This window comes from Cyprinodon variegatus, unplaced genomic scaffold (genome assembly GCF_000732505.1).
Source record: "Cyprinodon variegatus isolate N-32 unplaced genomic scaffold, C_variegatus-1.0 Scaffold18, whole genome shotgun sequence".
In the NCBI taxonomy this organism is placed as follows: Eukaryota; Metazoa; Chordata; class Actinopteri; order Cyprinodontiformes; family Cyprinodontidae; genus Cyprinodon; species Cyprinodon variegatus.
The window spans coordinates 273,319-285,733 of record NW_015150471.1 but is presented as its reverse complement, the minus strand read 5'-3'; the positions used below and the strand labels follow the sequence as shown (position 1 = coordinate 285,733).

Here is a 12,415-nt window from a genome sequence, read left to right as displayed (position 1 = left end):
TTTTTATATATAAAAAGGTTTTAAATTTTGGGAAAAGGTGGTCTGTTAAAGATTACATTTATATACATGTTTAAGCCAGAATGATTTGACATTTACTTACGAAATAGTGAATGTGTTTTTTTTTTGGTCTTGGGATGTCAGGATGCGATTCTTTAATGTCATGAATTTTCGGGGGATTTCGAATCAATTTGATATCAGCATATGAAAATATATTTGAGTTTATTATTTTTCAAAGTGTCAGAAATGGATAACAAAACTGCTATTTTCAATGACTACTTATTTTTGTCCAGCTTTAACATCAGTATCGATATCGGTTATCGGCTACACGAGTTTTAAAATATCGTGCATCCCTAGTTTTTAGTGCAGGCGCAGCGTGGTTACGGTAGACGCTTTCTGGAAGAAACCTTCCTATAGCCTCCATATGTTCGTTTTCACAGGACAGGGGTGGGATGATGCAGAGGAAAACTCACGAGGGAGATGCATTAATTAATACCATACCAGACTAAACCCGTAACCATTTTGTGCAAGAATTCCATGAAGGAATATATTATTTTGATGTGGTTAAACCCTCAGAAAGGTTGATTTTGTATGATATAGGCCATTTAGATCTGTTTCTTACTCTTATAATGTTCTGCGATCGTTGGTGATTAGAGAGCTAGAGAAACTGGCAGCTGTAACTTGTACCTGTAGTGCACTTAATAAAGCCCCCCCCCGCCACTAAATAAAAGATAAGATGAAGACATTTTTCACCACTGGAGGTTAAATGTGACTCAGTGTTTCACTCCCAGTAAATCTCTGTGATGAAGTCTGAGTATAAAATTCAATCTACATTACTATGTTAATGAATTTGGCAAAGTAACATCAATTAATGCCTCAGATATTAAATTTCAACATAAATCAGTTTGTTGTTGTTGCTGCGCTTCAAAGGAAGCAACTGCTTACGATTGTTTTAATGATGTCTCTCATTCAGCCCCTCGGCTTTTGCTCCTGTTTGTTTATCGTTTTACACCTCGATGTCACGTTCATGGTCTGCATTGATATCCACAGCATCAAGTGAAGAATAGGATGTATATATAAGGTGAGAAATGTTTTCTGATCATGTTAATGAAGTGAGTAATGGAGGTGTTAGTAGCTCTGTGCAGAGGTGGGTAGATAGCAACACATTGCATGTAAGTAAAACTACACCTGCCTCAACATATCCACCATCTTCAATCAGTGAATTACACCTAAGACTAAATGTATGTGAAAATTATCCTGCAGCAGGGATAAAAGTTCCAGGGGAAGATTTAGGGGTGGTAAGCAGTTCTGGAAAGACCACCTACCTGCTATTTTGAGCAACCTACTTCAGCGCACAGGTACTGAGCCCACAGTGGGAGGGGTCTGCAGCACTTTTATCTCACACGTATTCCTTCAACATCTATCTGGTGCATGCTCTCAGCCAGCTGTGCTGCACATGATTCCTACTTTGCACGTGCTTAGCTCGGTGTGAGCGCTTGTGCTAAACCTAGTGGTGCTCAGCAGCTCATTGCTTCCTCAACATCATCTATGTGTCGCTCTATTTGCCCTCACGACTTAATAAACTGTATGTAGCTAAACAACAGCATCTGTCAAGTGTACATTTTTATTTTTCTCCTGAGAGTTAATGCAAAACTTTTTAAAATTAGAGCCAAAATGATCCCAATATCATATCTAAAATAAATATTTTTATTATTTTAATCTAAAGGCACATAGAGCTTCTTTGAATCTCTCTTTCATAGTTCCTCTGTTTTATCCCTAGGATGCAAATATTTATTAAATATTAATATAATAGTTTTCTCTATTTTAGTACATATTTTCTTAGTTATGTATATAAAGGCTTTTCCATCTGCTAAAGAGTGTGAGAGTGATCTCTGTTGGATAATACATGAAGCTGGTGCTGAACTGGAGAGCTCCTTCAGAGACAGACTGCTGCACCCTAAATGCACCAGGGAGCGTTATCACAGATCCTTCCTCCCAGCAGCTGGAAGACTTTATAACCACCACTGTTCCCAACAACCTCAATAAGTTGTTCCCTTCAGGCTGATTTTGCACAGTTTCTATCTTAGTCAGTCAAATAACCTGCTGCTGTCATTTTGCACATCTCTGATGTTGCTGCTATTTTCAAATACTGAAAAAAGTCCATAGCTGCATATTGGTTATTTATTCTCTAGGTAAACATTTTTTATATTGTTAAAACTCTTTACAGTACAGTATTTTATTGTTTATCTTTTAACTCTTCACTATTATGTTATTCTTATACATTTTTAAGATCCACATTTGTGTGACCATTTTTTCTATACTCTTTTTGCTGCTTTAAACACCAGAATGTCCCCATTATGGGACAATAAAGGGGATTTTCTATTCTGTTCTAAAAATATGACGGAGAGTTTATCCGAAATTCAAAATGCTGAAATTATAAGAATTATTTCAAAGATAAAAACATAATCTGTGCATTTTTCTTTTGAATGAATCCTAAAATATCAGTAATCCCTGAATATTTATTTTAGGATTTATTATTTTTGTTAAATAATCAAAATAGAGAAGCCAAAGCCTCAAAGTTTAAAATTAAAAAGTGTTACTCAGCTGTTATATATGAGTTAGATTGTTCTATATATGACTAAATCTAATCTTCTCTCACAATGCAGGGTGTAAAAAAACTATGTAAGCCTTTTAGCACCAGGAAGAACTTAAAGCTACTTTCAACTGTGTAAATGTTACTATCTACTACTTGTTTATGTACATTTAACTGGCATTCAACTTTAAAAATTTATTTTTAGGTAAGCAAACACTAAAAGCTCCACTGCAAGTGGATTTAAATCTGTTCTAGTTAGGGTTAAAGATGGGAAAAATAAAGAAAATATGAAATATATATTGTTTTTCCATCCTTTATTCCTTTATAATCTAAAATCCAAACATCTGTCTCAAATTTTCTGGCATCAGTCGAGTCATTCTCAGGGTTTTTGGTCTAAAAAGTATTTATTAATCTGAAACTTTGAGTCTAAAAAGATGAAATGTGCAGCATAAATGTTAACGGAGTGAGCACTCGTGGTTCTGGTGTCAGTGTCGGGTCGACCCAGTTCTCACAGAGTCATGCCCCACAGCTTATTCTATCTGTCCATCGACGCGCTTGATCTTTCCACCAGCGAGCCAATCTAACCCAGTGAGTGGCTGCTGGATAGCATTGTGTCTACCTGCAGAGGCAGAGATAACACGCAGCCGTTTGTTTGCCGTTTCTGCTGATGGAATTGAAACATAATGTGAGCTTATCTAAACCCAAACTGTTTCCTTTGCACTTTGCTCCCTGTGAGGGTTTGTAACCTGTTAGAGCAGGGGCGATTCTAGGACAGGAGGTTTAGGTCCGCCTGGCCACACAAGATTCATTTCACTGTTTTCTACTGATATTTTTGAAACTTCTTTAGTGCATTTTGCTAACGACTGACTCCATCATTCACAAATGCATCGTATCTGAGACATGTTCCAAAAATCTGACAAGCAAAACAAAAAGCACCTTTTTTTAGATGAATATTCCAACCAATTAAAGCTTTTAAATCAACTCATTTCATGGAAAACCTTTGAATCAGTTTTAATGAACTGTTTTCTCTTTTGTGCCAAAATTAATTCAGTGATATATGTAAAATAATCTACTCTTTGCCAGTTTAGCAACAGCTGTTTGTCCCGCTGCTACTCTGTTCACTTTGCACACACCTTGCTCCCCCTTCTACACCTCCCCCTCTTTAGAGTGACAATCATAAAATGGATTGTAAATTCAAATAACTAGAAACTGAAAGAAATATTAACGATTTACTAATGATCCAGTAAATTTAAATACTGATATTGAGTTTTGGTTTTGAAGTCGTATGGAAACGGCAGTTCCAACGGTTGCATTTCCAACTTTACACGAGTGAATAAAGTGAACATGATTGGTCGATTATCAAGGGGGCGGGATTGTTGTGGCGGAAGGTTTGCAAGCAAGTTTGGTTGTGGCCGGTGTCTCGGTGTAGGTACCAGATTGACTCGGGGGGCCTGCGCCTTTTGAGATACGTCAGAGTGTCCGCCATCTTAAATGTGGCAAATCTGCAGTTTCTCAGTCACTTAAACAGTATCAGAGGGACTTTAATCTCTGAATATACTTTGTATTCGTAGTATTTTTGGTTTTGTAATATTACAAGTTTATTTTTTGTATCCCTTTAGCTTCATTCTCCTGAATTTATTCTCGTTACAAATGCAGACCGCGGGCTCAATGTAGTTTGTTTGAGTGGCGTTGCCATAATGTCACGTCATCGGGAGGCGCAAGGCCCATGGCGAATTCGGTGACGTCATCGGAAGGCGCAGGGACCATGGAGAATTTCTTCGTAAAATTGTCCGTTTACAAACCGCAATCCCGCTTTCGAATAAAACCTACACCCCGCTATAATTACTTTAGTAAGCTGTCCAGACCAATCAAAATGTTTTGCGCAATTGTGCAAACGTTAAAACAATTATGTATTGTGACGTCATCAAAAGGCGCAGGCCCCCGAGTCAATCTGGCAGCCCGAGTCGATCTGGTACCTACACCGGAAGCATCTTGCTAACCAGTTAGCAACTTAATGCTAGTAGGTTCCCAATGGGAAATTCCATTGGGACCAAGTAGCACTAAATTGGTGACGACACTGTCAAAGAACGCTATGGACAGCTGTTACAACCCAATCCAACCCGGAAGCACGATCCGTCCTGCGCATGCGAAAACAGATATACATCCGGGTGTCAATAAGTAATGTAATTATGGCACTAAAACTATTTTCTATCCTTAACTCAATAAAGAATACTAATACACATCTTTTACAAAATGTTCTATGAATTTTGTGAGACAATTTTTATGCTTTTTACTTTTTCTTTGTTAAACTGCTTCTCTGAAGTCATCAGATATTAGGGGTGGAACGGTTCACAAAATCCACGGTTCGGTTCGGTTCACGGTTTCATGGTCACTGTTTTCGGTTCGGTATATGTTGTTGTTAGCGTGACATGTTGGTCGTGTTGCTGTTAGCATAAACAACACGTGTTGCACAATGCTTGCACACTGTTGCACTTTTATCCACAACTTTCTTTCCGCCGTCATCGTAGGTCACTCTAAATGCAAAGTGGTCCCATACAGCAGACCTATAAAGTGCTGCTGGCGCGTCTTCCAACTCCTGTTCTTTTCCACTCGCCATACCCACACAATTCTCCATAACAACTGATTTTTTCCTGCTACACCCGGCTACGCTGCTTGGCTTCTTCTTCTTCTTGTTTACTACTGGTGGTTGGCTTTGGTCGCAGTACCGCCACCTTACGGGGGCGGTACTGCGACCTTACGGGGCGACAGTGGCGTTGGATGTAGGAGTTTGCCCTGAAATCGAAGGGTTGACGGTTCAAGCCCCGACTCCGACTTTCATTGTCGTTGTGTCCTTGGGCAAGACACTTCACCTGCATTGTCTACTGATGGTGGTCAGAGGGCCCGGTGGCGCCAGTGTACGGCAGCCTCGCTTCTGTCAGTGAGCCCCAGGGCAGCTGTGGCTACAATGTAGCTTGCCACCATCAGTGTGTGAGTGTGTGTGTGAATGGGTGAATGAATGTAGTGTAAAGCGCCTTGGTCAAGTCTCCTAACTTGAATAAAGGTGCTATATAAGTACATACCATTTACCATTTACCTTCTGCTCTGGAGTGTAAACGCTTCGCCTATGAGAAAAAGAAACCGCGCACGAACCGAACGCAACACACGCGAACCGATCCGAGACAGTCGAACCGAACGGTTCGGACGGTTTTCATAAACCGTTCCATCCATATCAGATATGCTCAGAGCAGTCCGGCAAATTATGATTATAACATGTTTATCTGAATTTTAGTTGCTTCTTTCTTTAGATTAGGCACTATATAGCATAAGGTTAAAAAGAAACGAAAACATAAAACTCAAAAAGATTAGATTTATGTTTAAATCCAAAGCCAAAAAAATTAGCCATCGGCAGTAGCGCAAGATCCCATTTCCGGTAATAAAACTGAAAGGATTTGAATGCATTTATTCTCTAAGGAACACATCATATTTTAGTACGTTTAATATTTTTGGGAAGGGAAAACGTGTTAGGTATTATTTACTAAATAAAATGAAGGATGACCCGGATGTATATCTGGTGAACATTTCACCAACACACCATCAGTTTGTGCAGAAATCTGACTGAACATTTCAGAAAACACTTGAATGCATCATTTTCCTCAAAGCGTTGCTCAACATTTTAGTTAAGGAGCTGCTTCAGGCTTCTTTATTTGTTTTTTGTTAGTTTATTATTATTTCTGATGAACCAGAACATAGGGGCTAAATAACCAAATACTGTACAGTATTTGTTGTTTTTTTTGTTTTTTAATCGTAAAAAGCCCATACAGTATAAAAAAAACAACTCAGGGGTGCTTTGATTCAAGTTAGGATTGCTTCAGCACCCCCAAAAATAGGCTAAAATCACCTCTGTGGTAAAGTATCCTGACCTGTGATGTGTTTTGTGGAAGTTTTTTATTGACCTTTGACATTTCTGTGCACATTTTCTTTATTTTTACATGCAGTTTATCTATGTGGTCTCCATATTGTTTTAAAATTAGCTAAAAAAAAGTAATTTGTAATGAAACCTTCCTCTATGATCAAATCTGCCTCTTTGCTCTGTTAGGTCCGATTGATCCTCCTATCCTCTGATGTGTATCAGTGCAGAGAAACGCCCATTTTTTTTCAGTGCTGGTTCTCTTCCAGTGAACCTTAGAGCCTATTGAGCCCTTTGACTGCAGCTCCATCACAGCTGTATGCAAGAGCGGCTGTAATGTAAACTGCTTTTCTTTTATCTACATGAGCGACCCCGGCCCACACGTAGAGCCTCCCTGAGTTTGTTTTAGTGGGAACATGGGCAGCCAGAAAAAGTGGAGCATGGCCTCCAGGTCCCCTTTTGCCACAATGAGGGGCCGTTTGGGGCCGAGGAAGAAGGGTGTTGAGAGTTTGTGCGTCAGCAGCCTGCTGGGCGTTCTCCGATCCCACACCTGGCTGATCGGGGATGAAGATGTGGCCGTCCTCCTGGCTCGGACGTCTTCGCCGTGCTTTCCGCACACTCGGGCTCACTCCCTGTCTTTCTCTCTCTGCTCCTCGTCTGCAGATGGTGGGAGCGATGACTTTGGAGACCCTCGCTCACCCAGTCTGGACCCTCATCTGAGCCACATCGGCCAAGGTAAACAGTTTCTTTTTACTCTTTTCCTTCCTGTTTTCCTCCTCATCATTCTTTCCTCATTCCCATTTCTGCTCCTTTGATATCTGCGCTGAAGAATCTCATTGAGTTTTGGTTTACTGGGTTGTATTTTACTCAGCTTTATAGCAAAGGAGTTTACGACCGCTGAAAATGAAGTTATACTTATAGCGACAGAACTGCATGAATTTTATGTTCCTGTAATTCTGTCTCTAAATCTAAGCTTCTTCCCTGGGAAACAGGCTGTTTATTGCAGAGGTCTAAACGTCTGGCCTCTCCTGGAAATTTTGTGAGCAATAAAGATCTTGTGCAGCCCTGTTCCCCCTCCTCTGCATATTTTGAACTAAGCACCTTGATGAGTAGGTGTTTTTGCGTTTATTTGGAGGCGTGGAGTGGCCCTTCTGCACGTCTCTTGATCCTGATCTAAAATAAAACATCCTGGTTTTCCCTTCAGCGCTTCGGTTCTTTAGATTTTATTGCTGAGCTGCAGGTTTTCCCACTCCAGTCGTGTAATCTTTGCCCCAAATCAGAACATTTCACAGCGCTATATTTCAACTTGTTTGTTTATAAATAAAATTCACTCCAGGTTTAGATTTTAATTTTATTCCTTTCAACATTTTCTTTGTATTTTTTCCATTAACTGAACATAAAACTGTGTATTTGCTGCAGGATATTGTATAATATTGCAATAACCTTTTGAAAAATGAAATCATAGTTGTGTAAAAAATCCATCTGTAGAAATAAAATCTAGTTTTTAAAGTAAGTTTCTAAACTAATTCAGGTTTTATTTTCCTTTAACATTATCATTAAAATAACTATGTTGTTGTCTTGATATTTGACTAAAAAGTAACATTTGCAAAAATGGGGCATACAGTGTTAAACAGAGTTTATAGCTCTTTACAAAGTTAACTTTTGAATGTATTAAAGTGAACATTTTAGTATTTTAATCATAATTACTGACATCCTTACCTGTAAGATTTCTAAAGGTCTAGAAAAAATACGTAACAAAAATGATCCATTGTAGATAGTTGGTTCCTGTTGGGTCCAAATCCCACTGCCTAGTTAAAGTATCAGGATTAAATCTTTCCAGAAGGTTTTAAAGCTATTAGTATTTAAATTATGAAAACCAAACAGCTACTGAATTCCACTTCATCTGCTAAATCTGCAACTGCTAAAACCTCCTGTTGTTAGCACTAACTGAAAAATAAGCTTCTGTTTTAATAGTTTTTGTTGTGACCCAGCTTTAATGACACAAAGAAAAGGTCCACAAAAGCTACAGATGCACCAAGTAATTTACGCAGGCAAAAGAAAAAAATGTTCCAGGTAAATTCCTTCAGATCTCTTGGTGGCAGCAGTAATACAGTATTACAACATTTTTTGTGGTTACATATACACATCAATACACTAACATCAAAGATGATAAATGCAGAATTCATGCTCTTTTCAGAATTAGATTTTGTCTAACTTGGGGTAAAGAGAAAATGATGCGTCTGCGCGTCATTTAAGTCTTCAGTGAAATCATAGATAAATAACAATTTTAATTAAAACTTATCAAATCATCAATTTATGTAGATATTAGTGCTTGTAAATATCAATTTTATGCAGAATGTTTATTGATACAAGTAGGTAAGAAATGACAATGATAAAGATTTACGCCCCAGAACTCAAAACTGAAAGAATTTTATCCATAATACCTTTTATTTTGAAAGCACTGATAAAATGTATGTGTCTATTTGTTAGCAAAGGCTGTAGGAAAGTATAGTTTGTCTTTATTTAGAAAATATGGATGTTTTGCTGGTTAATTTTCTAACAGTGTATAGACTGACCCTGAGGTTCTGGTGCCTATCCGCTTTTGGCCCCCCCTCAGTGTACATTGGTTATTGCCTGGCCACCCTTATAAAAATGTTCTAGCTACGCCTCTGCATGCTGGTCCTACCATTGACAGCCTACAGTATTTATTAAATTAATTTAACCAAGTTAATCATTACTAAACAAAAACAAAAGAACCTAACTAAATAACCAAAAAACATAAACTCATAAGAGATATCAAACAATGAAGTAGAATAAACTTAGCTAGATTATCCACAAAAAATACTTTAATTATTAACAAAAAATAATTGGCCCCTACAGTTTTTTTCTTTGAAACTTTAGATTTTAAATGTGATAGCGACTAGTTATAAATTCCTCCCTGCCAGTAAGGGGCGCACTCTTGCTGGCCTACTCTTGTCTTGTGCACAAATGCTAATGGTAACGTTTAGTGAGCGTTAGGAAACATTTAACTTGTAAGAAGTATATGAACAGTAATGCAAAAAAATTCGGATTTCACTAAAAAAATCGGAATTAGGCATCAAGGCCTGCAGTGTGAACATAGCCTTTGTATTGCCGTTGGCATGGAAACCATGGATAAATATTGACATAATTCAGAACCGTCAAAATTTACAAAACATTTAATTGCTGGTGAAGATTCTCAGTTATCCAGGTCATTCCGAAAAAAGATAAAAAAAATAAAATAAAATCCATTTGACTTTGTTTCCAAGTTTGAAGACGTTTCGCTTCCCATCCAGGAAGCTTTTCAATTCCAATTCAATTTCAATAAAAAAAAAAAAAAAGAAGAAGCTTCCTGGATGGGAAGCAAAACATCTTCAAACTTGGAAACCAAGTCCAGTGGATTGTTTTTTTTCTTTTCTTTTTCGGAATGCCCAATTAATTACGTTGTCTGTTTTTTTTTTTTGGTGTGTTTTGTAAAATGAATACTATTATTCTGCACTATTCTAGATATGAAAACAGTATAAAAATAAAAAATCATCCTTGTAAAAAAAAAGCTGTAGCTATGGCTTTAAATATTATAAGTAAAGTTTGGATTCTTGTTTCATCAGTAATAACTTTCACACTGAAGAGTGTTATTGTTCATGAGACCCACCAGGACTGATCTTTAATGTCCCTCCGGCCGATTAGAGCCAGTTAATCATAACATTATAAATAAAATACCAATCAGCCCATTCATTTCTACGTCCTTTTTTATTACTTTGTTGTCTTTAATGTAAAACGTTGCATTTTTAGCTTCTGTGGTGAGTAATTGGTTGATAATGGAGTCAAAAACATTTTTTATGGGATGAACAAAAATGTAGTCGGATCTGGACTAGCAATAATTGCAACCAGAATACCGGGTTTCCCCGCAGAGTCTGCATACATGTGGGTAATTTTCATACTCTGGGTCGTAACCACGGCTCTGGGCTGTTGTTTTCCCATTTTTCCCGCTCCCAGTGAATGACTGGAACCGATCCAGCACCATCACAGCCACCATGCCATGCCTGCGTGTGTGTTTTGATGCTGACACCAAAAGCTTTTCACTTGTGCAGCAGCTGATCCAGACTCTCTCTGGGGACTTGTCACAAACCGGTGTTTGATAATGACTTCTTGTCTCACTGCTGCAGCTACTGCATGATGTGAAACTGTAGCTTGACCGCTTGCTTTTGCAGGCGTGTCTGCAGGGATCTAAAGCCACAAACTGCCTCATGATTAAGGTCCTATAAAACAGAATAATATGCATGCTCAACCTTCTACAAATGGTGAATTGTTATGATTTATGCTTTTAGAAGCAAAACAGAGTGGATTAAAGATACAGAATGGCTGTTTAAACCCTGCAATTACTGCTCATTGTGAAAGCTTTCTGGTGAAATACTCACATGGTCGTGACTTTGCTCTTTTTTTGATCTTTCTAAACACATTTTCATGTGGTTAGAAAATGCCCCTTTATTATGTATGAAATGTGGAGTATTGTTTCTGAGTGAGATTAGAGGTTGCACAGCCTGTTGTTTGTAAAAGCAAAAGCAAACTGCACGTGTTGCCTGCAGGGCTGTTCCTGCTTTTAGGTCATGCTGGCCGTTACACTCAATACAGATGATGCACTGATATCGGGATCCCGGTTCAATCCGCTGGTGAAGCTTCCTCTTTTAAATGGTTAATTTAAACTGCAGCTAAAGACATAAGGATGAAACTTAGGATTCTGATTTATACTTTAAATCCTTTGCTAGATTAAAAAAACAATAGTAATTTTCTCACTTATCTCTGTTTGTTCTCAGCATTTTTCTGTTTTTGCTGCAGATACTGATCTCTATTCTCCCCACGCCATCACAGCATAATGTATTTTTAATACTCTATTCATACATCTTTCCTTCTCTGGTTCTGAAGGTGGCAGCATAGACAGCGACTGTGCCTTCGAGGGAGACTACGCCGTGCCCCCGCTCTCCATGACCGAGGGCATGCAGCACATTCGCATGATGGAGGGCGTGTCGCGCTCTCTGCCCTCCTCCCCGCTACTCGCCCACCAGGCCATCGGTGTCAGGCTGCAGTCGGTGAAGAAGCTAACAGGTAAAGCCGGCGGGACGATTACAGTCAACATAAATGTGGGCTAAGTTGGGTTCAGCTCCAGTCTTGAATGCCTTCTCTGTAACTGTCCTCCTCCAAAGTCTCATTACGCTTCATCCGCCTCCTCCTAGCGCGCCTCTGTGGGTGCAGAGCTAAATCAGAGCCCAGCAAACTGATTCCAGAAAGATCTTGTGAGGTTTTAGGCATCCAGTTGGTAAGAAGGGGCATGTTGTTAATGAGCAGTAAACATAAGGCTGAGGAGGATAATAAAGCTTGTTGTCGACACTACAGATTTCCATTTCTTCTAATTGCTAATGTCTAATCTAATTTCCATCATAAAGAACAGCTGATGGACTACAAGCTGTGGTCAGCTCCGTCCTCCTTCATTCGCTCGCCCTAATCGTTTTCTTCCACGCTCATCTTTGACATTCAGAGAATGTGGGGAAAAAATGGCTCCCTGCCGTCTCCCCATTAGCCGGATTATGAGGCTGTGTCATGTTTCTACTGCTATTATATCAGGAAGGGTTGTGGGTTTGGTACAACTAATGAGCAGAGCCCATCCAAAGCCTCACATCGGATCAAATTTCACATTATGAAATGAAGTATCGACGGTCAGGGCTCATCCGAAGCCAGCGGGGCCTCCGCATGCAGGGCCTGAAATATTTAATGATTTACAACCACAAACCTTCATGGTCTTTATTGGGATCTTATCTGATAAACTGACTGAAAGCACGATTCGGAAGTAAAGGTAAAATAAAAGTAATTTTCCTGTCCTCTTTGTTAAACTCACTGGAAAAAAA

At 38.9% G+C, this 12,415-nt stretch overlaps 1 protein-coding gene across 6 annotated transcripts in view; it reads left to right on the top strand.

The window, feature by feature from the left end:
* Window positions 1-12,415, top strand: part of tanc2 (tetratricopeptide repeat, ankyrin repeat and coiled-coil containing 2) — a 322,680-nt gene that overhangs the window by 147,649 nt on the left and 162,616 nt on the right. For all 6 annotated transcript variants that reach the window (XM_015387935.1, XM_015387920.1, XM_015387913.1 and 3 more), the window contains 2 exons: window positions 7,161-7,232; window positions 11,439-11,618. In XM_015387935.1, coding sequence (XP_015243421.1) covers window positions 7,161-7,232; window positions 11,439-11,618 — 252 coding nt within the window. The remainder of the gene's footprint in view (window positions 1-7,160; window positions 7,233-11,438; window positions 11,619-12,415) is intronic.